This window comes from Canis lupus, chromosome 35 (assembly GCF_048164855.1).
Source record: "Canis lupus baileyi chromosome 35, mCanLup2.hap1, whole genome shotgun sequence".
Lineage (NCBI taxonomy): Eukaryota > Metazoa > Chordata > Mammalia > Carnivora > Canidae > Canis > Canis lupus.
In genome coordinates, this window is record NC_132872.1 from 5,122,412 (window position 1) to 5,134,406 (window position 11,995).

At 42.8% G+C, this 11,995-nt stretch overlaps 1 protein-coding gene across 6 annotated transcripts in view; it reads right to left on the minus strand.

Annotated features, from left to right (window-relative positions):
• The window catches only part of SEC22A (SEC22 homolog A, vesicle trafficking protein), a 69,261-nt gene extending 58,657 nt beyond the window's left edge, over nucleotides 1–10,604 (minus strand). The window contains exons 1-3 of one of the 6 annotated variants that reach the window (XM_072812502.1): nucleotides 10,476–10,603; nucleotides 9,526–9,659; nucleotides 2,365–2,565 (exon numbers count right to left, since the gene is read on the minus strand). In XM_072812502.1, the coding sequence (XP_072668603.1) occupies nucleotides 2,365–2,565; nucleotides 9,526–9,539 (215 nt within the window). In that variant the 5' untranslated portion in view covers nucleotides 9,540–9,659; nucleotides 10,476–10,603. Of the gene's footprint in view, nucleotides 1–2,364; nucleotides 2,566–9,525; nucleotides 9,995–10,279; nucleotides 10,407–10,475 lie in introns of those variants that run through there. The other 5 variants (XM_072812499.1, XM_072812501.1, XM_072812504.1 and 2 more) reach the window with 5 other exon arrangements.
• Between the last annotated feature and the right edge of the window lie 1,391 nt (nucleotides 10,605–11,995).

Consider the following 11,995-nt stretch of genomic DNA (forward strand, 5'->3'; position numbering starts at 1 on the left):
TGAAACTCAGAATAATGACCAAGGGTACTAAAAAGAGCCTATTAAATAGAATATTAAAAGGTTTCAAGTTTTTCTCCATAAAACAGAAATAGATTAGACATCATTTTAGATATATTTTAACCATCAACCACCACTACACTTTCCAGTAAAATCCTTTGAAAACCCAGTTTAAGATAAAAGCTCATTATCTTACCATTACCTAATTGATCTAAGTAATTATAGACATTCTCTAAGGTTCTATTCTGGGCCTCTCAGAAACTCAGTGGGCGTTTCTACCCTCACACTTTCAACTTCATGTGAGCGATTTCAAGATCTCTATCCCATCTTAACTGGACTACCCAGTCAAAACCTCAAGTAAAATACTCAAAAGTAGTGCTTAGTTACCCTCCTCTTCTTCCTCACCCTCAGAGTAAGCAACCCTTTCCAAAGAGCTCATTCTGTCCAACTCCACAGCTTCAGTCATCTTTGGTATTCCATCTCTTCCTTTCTGGCACTCCATCTTATGAGGCTTAATCATTTCTTTTTGAAGTGTCTTTGTAACTGGCATTCTCTTTTTCATTTGCACTTACATCTTACTAGGTCAGGCCCTAATTATAGGTTAATCTCTCTCTTCTCAGAGTTTCCATTTCACCTTACATTTCACTGCCTCAGCATTGCTTTTGTTTTTTGGGGTTTTTTGTTTTGTTTTAATCAAGTCACTTCCCTCAAACCTGCAGTAACAGCTTCCTATCCCTCAGTCTGAACTTGCAAGGAAATCCTGGATCTGGCCCCACGCTAATTATCTCACATTTCCCATAACTATCCCTAAATCACCATCCACTACACCAGGCCAAACAGGTGAATACACCCCTAAGGCTAAGTCATTCTTTACTTATTCCGCCTCTCCTCTCTACACCTAGAATGCCCTCTTCTCTGTCTTGGCCAAATCTTAATAATTCTTCAGGACATGACTCATGTGTCATCTCAACAACTAAGCCCTCTGCTAATTATATCAAGGACCTTGATATAATGGACCTTGTCCTTATCTGATATCCTTCTGTATGCAAATTCTGTATCAAACTGCTCAAGAGTTTATTGTCCTCTGTGTCATGTGGATGCTCTCCAAGGGGGTCTTATCTATTCCCAGTTTTAATTATACACTGTAAGCTGACCCCCAAATCTAAATCTCCATACTTGTCCTTCTTCACTGAACTTCAGACTTATACACCCAGCTTCCTACCTGACAGATCTTCCTGAATGTCTAATGGACATCTTAGACTTAATATGTTCAAACAAAACTCTTGATTTTTGAAACACACATCCTCCAATATTACTCATTGCAGCCCCATTAGCCAAGTAATTATGGGCATCCTCTAGGCCAAAAATCTAGGGGGGACTCAATTATTCTTTTTCCCTCACATCCCACTAGAATCCATTAGGAAGATTTGTTGGTGCTACTCCCAAAATACAGCCCAAATATAACCACTTCTCATCATTATCACTCTCATTCAAGTTATAAACATCACCTCTACCTGAACTTCTTTAAGAGTCTCCCTAAATGATCTCTCTGCTTCTACTCTTTCTCCCTTAGAGCACATTCTTCATACAGCAGCCAGAATGATTTACTCAAAGCCAAAAATCACATTATATAGCTCTCTAGCTTAAAACTCTTCACTGGCTTTCCATCACATTAGACTCAATCCAAACTCCTACCCCAGCCCAGAAGGCTCTATATAACCTGTCCCATTCCTAACTTTCTGATCTCACCTTCTGCCACTTTATTAATTGTCCATATTGCTTCAGCATCTCTGGTTTTCCTTCCATCCTTTGATCAGTATCACAGGCCTTATGCACTGGCTGTCACTCTGCCTTACTCTTCATCCACAGCATCCTTCACATCTCTTAGGTCTCTGCTCAAATATCACCCTTTCAGGGAGGGCTTGAACTACTATAAAGTCACTCTATCCCATAGCCCAGTGTTACTTTCATGTGCAATAAATAGAAATGAGTGGTATCCTCTCTCACTAGAATATAAATTTAAGTTCTTTGAGGGCAGGTATCATGCACAATTTTTATATTTTCCTACAGAGTTTGCCTGGACATGTAAGAACACTAAGTAATAAATACCTAATGACCAACTTATAGAATATCTGTGATCTGCAAAAGTATAAAAATTTCTAAAGCCAGATATAAACACAGAGAAGCTGCAAAAAGGGCAATAATATGACGACTACTGTTTAGTATAAATTGAGAACCACATGATTCTTGATTTGAACACTTTTCCTAAACTAACCAATCACTAATTTTTACTACAACCACTTTTATATTTCATGCAAATGGCAAACACTGAGCAAATTATTCTAATGGTGCAAACTCAAGTCTTACTTAATGTTATAATGTCCAGTTTTCAGTGTACATCTATCAGGAAGCTGAGCAAGTTTCTTTGAGAGCATTTTAAAATACTTTCTGCACTCCTGCACGCCTGTGCCTTGTTCATAGTCAGTAGAAGCAGAAAGGGGGAGTCCATCTCTGACGCGAATGACTGATGCAGATAAAATCATAGACATTTCAACCAGCAGAGAAGACCTAAAACAAGATGAACAATTTGAGTTAGATAAAAAATTAAAGTCAAACCTGATAAATGGTGTAAAAATGTTCAATTCACTAATAATTAAATGTTCACTAATTAAAGCACTAACATACTACATTTTCCTTAACAAGTTAGCTTTTAAAAAATAATACTTGTTGGGGCACCTGGGGGCTCAGTCAGTTGAGCTACCCACTCTTGATTTCAGCTCAGTTCACGATCTCAGGGTCATGAGATCCAGTCCTAAGTCAGGCTCTGCACTCAAGTTGGAGTGCTTGTCCCTCTTCTACCCCACCACTCCTCCTCCAGTACATGGGCTCTCTCTCTAAAACAAATAAATAAAATCTTTTCTAAAAATTAAAAAAATGATACTTGCTTCTTTCTGGCATTCTTAAAGGTATCTGCAGGAGTAAATATTGGAATAAATATCTTCTCAAAATAATCTTGCAATATTCAAGAGAGTTTAAAAGTACTTATGCCCTTTGACCACAATAATAATGTAAATATATAGCCCTACCTTAATGGAAATAGTTTCAGACAAAATTTTAAACAGAAAGACATTCTTTCACAGAAATAACCAAAACCAATCTAAACGTTCAACAATAACAGAGTATTAAATATAGTATACTCCTATGATGGAATATGATGCAGATGTCTGTGAAAAAGAGTTCAGTAATATGGTAAAATGCTTACACATTAATTAGGAAAAAACGCAGGATAAAAATCGCAAATGTTTTCTATAAAGACAAAAAGAAGAAGGGAGGGATAAATGGAGAAATAGATAGCAGAAGAAAACATGCCAAAATTATAATAATGCTTATCCCCAGAAAATAGTATTATGGAGGATTGTTATATTTCCTAAATTTTCATAATATTCCACAATGGGTATATATTATTTTTATAATCTGGAAAAAAATTTTATTGAGGTGCCTGGGTGGCTCAGTTGATTGAGTATCCAACTCTTCAGTTCAGTTCAGGTCATAATCTCAGGATCTTGCGATCAAGACCTATGTTAGGCTCCCCACTCAGCAGGGAGTCTGCTTGGGATTCTCTCCCTCTGCTCCTTCTCCAACTTACGCACACTCTCTCTCCCTAAAATAAATAAATAAGTCTTTAAATAACAAAAAATTGTATTCATAATAAATCTTAAAGCTAAAGGAATACTGGTTTTAATATCATTCTCAATTTCTTTACCAGAAAATAAAACATAATGGCCTCTTTTATTATATTATGATCAAGCTTCATGGAGATAGATAAAAAGGACTTCATAGGCTGGGTCTGAAAGAAATTAGGTAAACAGAAACTTTGCTAAAAACTATTCAAAGTTGCTCAAATTTTAGCTTGAATAAAAACCACTGGAAGCTTGGTTAGAAATGCAGGTTTCTGAACCTCCCCCTATCCCCAAATTCTGATCCACTGACGTTGAGGTAGGGCTTGAGAATCTTCCATTTTTAACAAATTCCCAGGTAATTACTATGCTTAGTGCCTACAGATCAGATCATACTTTAAAAAACACTAAATTAAAACATGTTCAGTCTGAAATTAAGTGATAACTCTTTCTTGTGAGGCCTTCAGAGCACAGCGCACTAAATACTGCTTCACTACAAGTAGGGAAAATGGTGAAAATTGAAAAACTTGGTAACAATTTCATAGACTTTTTTCAAGATACTGTATCTCAGAACTAAATTAATCCTCACTTGTCTTTCTCAGCTCAATATTACTTCATTCCAAAAATGAAAAACTTAGTTATGTATCAAAATATGGCACAGAAAACCAACTGGTACTGACTCTGGAAATTAGTACCATAAAAAATTTCTCATTTTTGTTGCCGTGTGAAGTTGAAACCTCACTGTCCATTTACAATGGCAACTGACTTAACACAAAAAATTAACCCATATAACAAAGTTAATGCGTTAAATTTACTCCCCCTTTTCCTCTTTTCATGAGGAAATGAGAGGAATAGCTAAGTATTAACATGTCATTACCCTTTAATATTTTTCTTCTCCATTCACTTAAACAGAAAAAAAAACCACATCAATCAAATTAGCCTTAACCATAATGGGATCTTCTAACTAACATTCCAATATGACATATTCAAATCATTTTTTCCCTATTAAATAAGTTTCTTTTCTCTTCTAAAAGCAGTAAAGAAAAAGAGGAGATCCTTCAAGAGATAATGTATAAACTACAAACTCCTCTTAAAAATTGTTCTATGTTTTATTTCATTATTAAACCATAATTATGGGGATCCCTGGGTGGCTCAGCAGTTTGGCGCCTGCCTTCAGCCCAGGGCGTGATCCTGGGGTCCTGGGATTCAGTCCCGCATTGGGCTCCCTGCATGGAGCCTGCTTCTCCCTCTGCCTGTGTCTCTGCCTCTCGCACATGCGCGCTCTCTGTTTATCATGAATAAATAAATAAATAAAATAAACCATAATTATGAGATTTAGCCTAAGGATAAGTAGTAGTAAAATGTCTTACTTCATATCCTTAGGCATTTATTATTTAAATATAAATTTAAAATATAAAATTTAAAATATAAAATTTTTTCTTCCTAAAGTTTACTGCAACACAATTACTCTGGGAATTAACATGAGGGCAAGGTTGTGACCTATAGTTTCCAAACACCCATATTCTTAGTATTTAGAAGTAGACTGCATTCTTTTATGCCTGATCTATGATCCCAACAGAAATATTAGGAATAATACTTATTATAGAGTGCCAATTTTCATGGAGTCTTCAATTACTCTTTTCTTTTTAATGAATTCAAAACAGAAAGATAACGATTCATACTTTGTAAAACATATACTAAGAAACAAACGCCAACCTGTAAGTTCCATTCATTTAACAAACATTTATTGAATAGGTTCTATAGTCTAGGACTACAGCAGACATTGGTTCCTACCGTCAGGAACCATCAATCCAGAATTAAGGAAATTCAGATGAAAAGAGCAAACACAACCCAAGTTGTGCCACCCACCACTTAACTGGAAAACTACTGTTAGACAAACTTGCATTTCAGATATTCCCAATACATGTAGGCTTGAAACCAAAAGCACAACACAGCACTGAGACTCCCTGTCAAAATTCTTAAAAGGTTGTCAGAAAATCGCTTCTATCAGTAGATATGATTCCTCTGAGGAAAAAAAGTTAAACTTCTTCCTCCCAGAGTCATTTGACCTTACATGCTAACCAGTAAACTAGCAAAAGAAACTGTCATGACTGCCCGTGAACAATGTCAGGCTTGCCTGGTTTGTGGATGGATTTCAACCACTTTAGGATAAGCAGTCTCTCCTCTATCAACTACTACCTCCCCTCTTTTCTCTTTCTACCTTGGATTCTTAATGCAGTTCCTTAAAGAAAACCCTCCATCTTATCTGGACTATGCTAGTAGAAAAAGGGATCCCTCCACATAGGGGCCAAGCTAGGTTAGAATACCCTTAGGGTCTAAGGCACAGTGGTGGTTGGGAAAACCAATGAAGAAGTGATGGGAACTGAGGAAATCAAGAGGTTAACATCTGCATGGGAAGATTCAGGAGCAATAGTTTTATCAGGGCCACCGATACATTTTTAGGCCATGATCCATTTTCTCTCACCATTAACACTAAAAAAAAAAAAAAAAAAAAAAGTATGTCTTTAGACAGCAGAAAACTCAAAGGGAATCTGAGTACTGACCTGTATACCCATTCTTCAACAGCAACTGCTAAAGGAAAAAGCCCAAATTAGAATCTAGATAGGTCTGGGAAAACATTTATGTAGAAACTGAGAAAAATAAACTCCCACTGTGCCAGTGGTTAGCACTGTTTAGTCCTAGGATAACAGGATGCTGACCTCTTCTTCAGAACCTCATGGGGTAATGACTATGGGTCACCAAGAAGGCACTTTCTCAAAAATCAATGAAACCTAACATACAAGGTATGTTTTATATCTACTTTCCAGCAAGATGCTTTCATAAGAGATAAAAACATTTAGTATCAGGTTAACCATTCATATCTTATTTTGGCTATTTCCCAAACTTTAATTATCCAAGTACTATTTTCAGAATTCTTTTTTTTTTTTTTTAAGATTTTATTTATTTGAGAGAGAGCAAGAGAGAGACAGCATGCACACATGAGCAGAGGGGAGAGGGAGAAAGAGAATCTCAGACTCCATACTCAGCATAGAGCCCGACACAAGGCTCAATCTCACAACCCTGAGATCATGTCCTGAGCCAAAACAAGAGTCAGCTGTTTAAACCGACTGAGCAACCCAGGTGCCCCCATTTGCAGAATTCTTACATCTACACCTCACTTGTATTATTATTTACCTAATGTAGGTCTTTCAATTGACTTATTGACTATTCAACTGATATTGACTATCCTTAGCAATAGCTGTGAAATCAATTTTGAGGTTTGTCTCCTAATTAGAGATTTTTGTTGTTTCTTTTATTTTTAAAGATGTTATTCATTTATTCATGAGAGACAGAGAAAGGCAGAGACACAGGTAAAGGGAGAAGCAGGCTCCCTGCAGGGCACTCAATGTGGGACTCCCCAGGACCAGCCCTGAGCCCAAGGCAGACACTCAACCACTGAGCCACCCAGGAGTCCCTGTTGTTGTTTCATCCAAATGTGTGTTAAATTTTTTGGAAATTATTGTTGAAAATATTCATCTACTTATTACTCAAAGTATTCTGCATGGGAAACACTACCTTGGTACATATTTTATTGAAAGTGCCAGCTGACCCTTAAAAAAAAAAAGGAAAGAAAAAGGAAAGAAAAAGGGAAGGGAAGGGAAGGGAGGGGGGAAGAAAGGGAGGGAGGGAGGGGGGAAGAAAGGGAGGGAGGGAGGGAGGGGGGAAGAAAGGGAGGGAGGGAGGGAGGGGGGAAGAAAGGGAGGGAGGGAGGGAGGGGGGAAGAAAGGGAGGGAGGGAGGGAGGGGGGAAGAAAGGGAGGGAGGGAGGGAGGGGGGAAGAAAGGGAGGGAGGGAGGGAGGGGGGAAGAAAGGGAGGGAGGGAGGGAGGGGGGAAGAAAGGGAGGGAGGGAGGGAGGGGGGAAGAAAGGGAGGGAGGGAGGGAGGGAGGGGGGAAGAAAGGGAGGGAGGGAGGGAGGGGGGAAGAAAGAAAAGAAAAAAGAAAAGAAAAGAAAAGAAAAAAAAGAAAAGAAAATGCCAGCTGAGATCTGTGGGACTTGGGAGTGGGGGTTACTGGGGGTAAAGCTATATTAATTATAATACACAGGGAGGGAGCAAGATTGAGAGAAAAGGGAAGGTCTCTGTACAGCCGCAGGTTAACATAAAGACACCTGAAAAACAGAGCTTGAAGAGGAAAAGGGGAAAGCGTACCAAAGACAATCAGAATTTATTTTACAGTTTTGCCTACCCACCCCCACACCTTACCAGCAGCCTTCAGTACTCCTATTACAGGTGCCTGTACTACACAGTACATCTAGCCTCAGGCTCCAGAGTAGATTATACCCACAACGAGGAACAGGGCCCCCAACACAGGCACAAATGTGTCAATCCCTAACAGTTGTGCAGCACCTTACAGTTTATAAACAGTGAGTGAGATAATACCTCTATTTGACAGATGAGGAAATTGAAGGTCCCTTTCTCAATGTCACACTGCAAATATATAGCCAAACTGGTGCTTATACCTAAGTTTTCTGTGTCTCCAAATCGTTGTCAGTCTCCTAAAACCCACAAGGGGCAAGAACCCAGTGATTGAAGCTATCTAGCCACAAATTTTGGAATAATAAAAGACCACCTTATATTTTCCTTAAGACCACCTTATATTTTCCATAATAGTTAACATGATGGACTCTGGAACAGGTGTCTGGGTTCAAAAACTGGCTCCACCATGTGTTAACTGTAAACGTGAGCAAGTTTTGACTTTCTACGCTCAAGTTGCCTCACCTGTAAATTGTGGTCACTACTAGTGTGTATCTCATAGGATTGTTTGAAAGATACTAATAGTATCTACCTGATAGGGATACATAAAGAACCTGAAACATCACCCTGTAGGACTAAAAGTAGAATATTATTATTATTTAACCATTAACTGCCCTCTATTTACCAGGCACTTTATACACTACCTCATTTAGGCCTTCTGATAACCTGTGAGATGGGTATTATCAGTTTTGTTTTACCTTTGAGGAAATTCAAGCTCAGAAAAGAATTTAGGGGATCCCTGGGTGGCGCAGTGGTTTAGCGCCTGCCTTTGGCCCAGGGCGCGATCCTGGAGACCCAGGATCGAATCCCACGTCGGGCTCCCGGTGCATGGAGCCTGCTTCTCCCTCTGCCTGTGTCTCTGCCTCTCTCTCTCTCTCTCTGTGACTATCATAAATAAATAAAAATTTAAAAAGAAAAGAATTTAGGCAAGTCCAACGTTTGTAAGTGACAGACTTCCATACAGGCTGAACTCTAACCAAACAGTGAACCCAACCAAACACTGCCTCACGACACAGCCAAGCTTCCTACTCAAGTATATGGAAAGTCAGAGCCAAGTCTTTGATAAGACCTGTGCTTCTTTTAAACATCGTTATAGGGCAGCCCGGGGGGGCTCAGTGGTTTAGCGCCTGCCTTCAGCCCGGGGCCTGATCCTCGAGTCTCGGGATCGAATCCCACGTCGGGCTTCCTGCATGAAGCCTGCTTCTCCCTCTGCTTGTGTCTCTGCCCTTCTCTCTGTATCTCTCGTGAATAAATAAAATCTTTAAAAAATAAACATCAACATAAAATATGCGTAGATTTTTAAAAATCAATTCATTCACATACACACACACAAATCACTAAACTGTTACCACGGTTTTCAACACAGGAAATGCCCAGGCGCCCCATTAATTTAGGGCATGGCCACATACGTTGGATTCAAGTGCTCAACTACAACCTTCAACACCGGAAAGCATAGGTACTGTTTCCAGTACTGCCCAACTCCTTATAATCTCTCAGCACGTGAGCAAATTCAGAGTTTAGAAAAGTGGATGCTCCACCTGTTAGCTGGCATCACAACATCTCGCGTCTGGTGGCTGACGCTCTAGCCCTGGGCTCTGCCTTGGCTGTCTAGGCATAGGAGGGGCTGCTTCTCAAGCTCTCCAACTTGCCCCCAAGCGGACGATCCAGGAAACTAAGGCAGAGAAAAAGTCCAAAGCTGTTTTTGCGGGCAGAGAGATTCAAGTCCCTGGGGCTCCTATTTCCGAGCCCCTCTTCCACCTGCCCAGCCAAGCGCTCAGGTCTCCTTGTAAGGCCACATCTCTCCCAAAGTTGCCAGGGGCAGGCAGGGCAGGCGTTTCTCTTGGGCCAACGACGGCCGATCTCTGGGCTCAATGCAAATTAAATCCCCACAGGACGCGAAGTAAGCTGCTGGTTCAAATCCCACCCTAGCCTTTAAAAAGCAGTAAACGCCAGGTCGAGCTCTCTGGGCCACCTAAGTAGCCTCGAGGGATTACCGTGTTTCTAACAACTGGGGGCCACGCCCACCGGCCACGCCCCGCCCACCGCCACGCCCCCTCTCGGCCACAACACGCGTTGCCCCGCCCACCGCCCCGCCCCCCGGACTGCGCCACGCCGGTTGCCCCGCCCACAGCCCCGCCCCCTCGGCCCCCGCCCCGCCCCCCGCCGCCGCGGGGCGCCCACAGCGACTCTCCCTCCCGGAGCGCCCTGCCTGGGTCAGCCCCGGGGCAGCCGCCGCTCGCGCGGACCCACAGCCCCCTCCCGTCGCAGGGGACGAAGCCCCCGGCATCGCACCTCTCCACCTCTCCCGAGCGCCGCGGCTCCAACCACCCGGCTCCCGCCCCCACGGCACGCGCTGGGTCCCCGCCCGGGGGGAAGGTCTGTGGCCGCGAAGGCCGCGGCGGCAGGCAGTCAGAGCCAGGGGCCGCCTGCCGGGGTCCCAGCGACCCTCGGAGCGGAGGACCGAGCGCCGGGACCGCCCGGGTCGTACCTGTCGAGCCGGGACCCGCCGCTCCGAGTGACGCGGCCCGCAGTGCATTGTGGGGCCGGGGAGGGGCCTTCCTGCGGGGCGGCCCCGCGTCCGACGTGGCTGGCGCCCGACGGGACCAGGCCCCGCCCCCGGCCCCTCGCCTAGGCCAATCAGCTTCTGCGGGGAGGCCACGCTGACCCGCCCCCTCCTGGGGGCCCGGAGTCGCCCCGCCCCCTTCCCGAAAAGACTGACAGCTCTTCACGCACCTGCGCCGAGAGGTTGCAAAGCGCTCAGCTGACGGCTAATGCTGTCTCACGAATAAAGCTCATCCGTCCTGCTGCCGCCTCTATCTAGAGGCAGTTTGTCTCTCACGCGGCCCTACAGCAAACACTTATCCAAGGAGCAGGGGGGAAACTAAGAAAAAAAAAAGGGATTTGTCCCATCTATCACCTCGCAAGAGGAAGCACCTAACCTCGGCAGAGAAATGCCAGATGCAGACCCTGCAGCCCCTTCCAACTTTTGCATGCGCCATACATTATTAAATAAGCACTTAATGACTGTGGACCACGTGCAAAGCACGGTGTCAGGCACCGGGTTACAGGAATGAACGTAACACTGGAGGGAATCTAAAGTGCGAGAGCGAGAGACGTTAAAGCATAAAGCATTACATAATTATAAATTGCAATCAGTACTATGAAGGAAAATTAGTAGGTGTGATGATGGATTAATTCTGGACTATCAGGGAAGAGTGTTTGAAGAAGCGCCTTTTAAGTATCAGGCATATGAAAGAGCCTTAAAGAATGGTTCAAGCCAAGAGAACATTAAAATCGTTAGGTTGTTGGGGCATGAAAGAACTTGGGGTGTTCTAGGAACTGAAAGGAAGTCAGTGTGGTTGAGATGTAGGGAGCAAGCTTCGGCTGAGATGAGACAGAGGCCAGACCGAGCAGGCTCTTACTGGCCACATAATGGCTTTTAGACTGTATTTTGGAATGTATCCTAAGGTTAATGGGCAGCTAATAGGGAACGTTAAACGGGATCTGATTTACATATTTAAAAGCTCACTCAGGCTATTTGTGGGAAATAGTATGGAAGAGGGCAAGTGGGGTTGCTGAAAGGCCAGGTGGGAGGTGGTTACATTAGTCAAAGCAGAGATGACAGTGGCTTGAACTAGGATAATGGCAGTAGAGACAGTGAGAGTTGGATAATTTCAAGACGTGTATGAATGAGAGGTGGAATCCAAGGGACTTAATAATGGATTGGTTTTCTGGGAAGAGTAAAGAAAAGAGGAGCATTAAGAATGACTCCTTAAGGGACGCCTGCATGGCTCAGCAGTTGAGCATCTGCCTTTGGCTCAGGGTGTGATCCTGGAGTCCCTGGATCGGGTCCCACATTGGGCCCCCTGCAGGGAGCCTGCTTCTCCCTCTGCCTATGTCTCTGCCTCTCTCTCTATGTCTTTCATGAATGAATAAATAAAATCTTAAAAAAAAAAAGAAAGAAAGAAAGAATGACTCCTTAAGTAACTAGATGGATTAAGAAGCCAT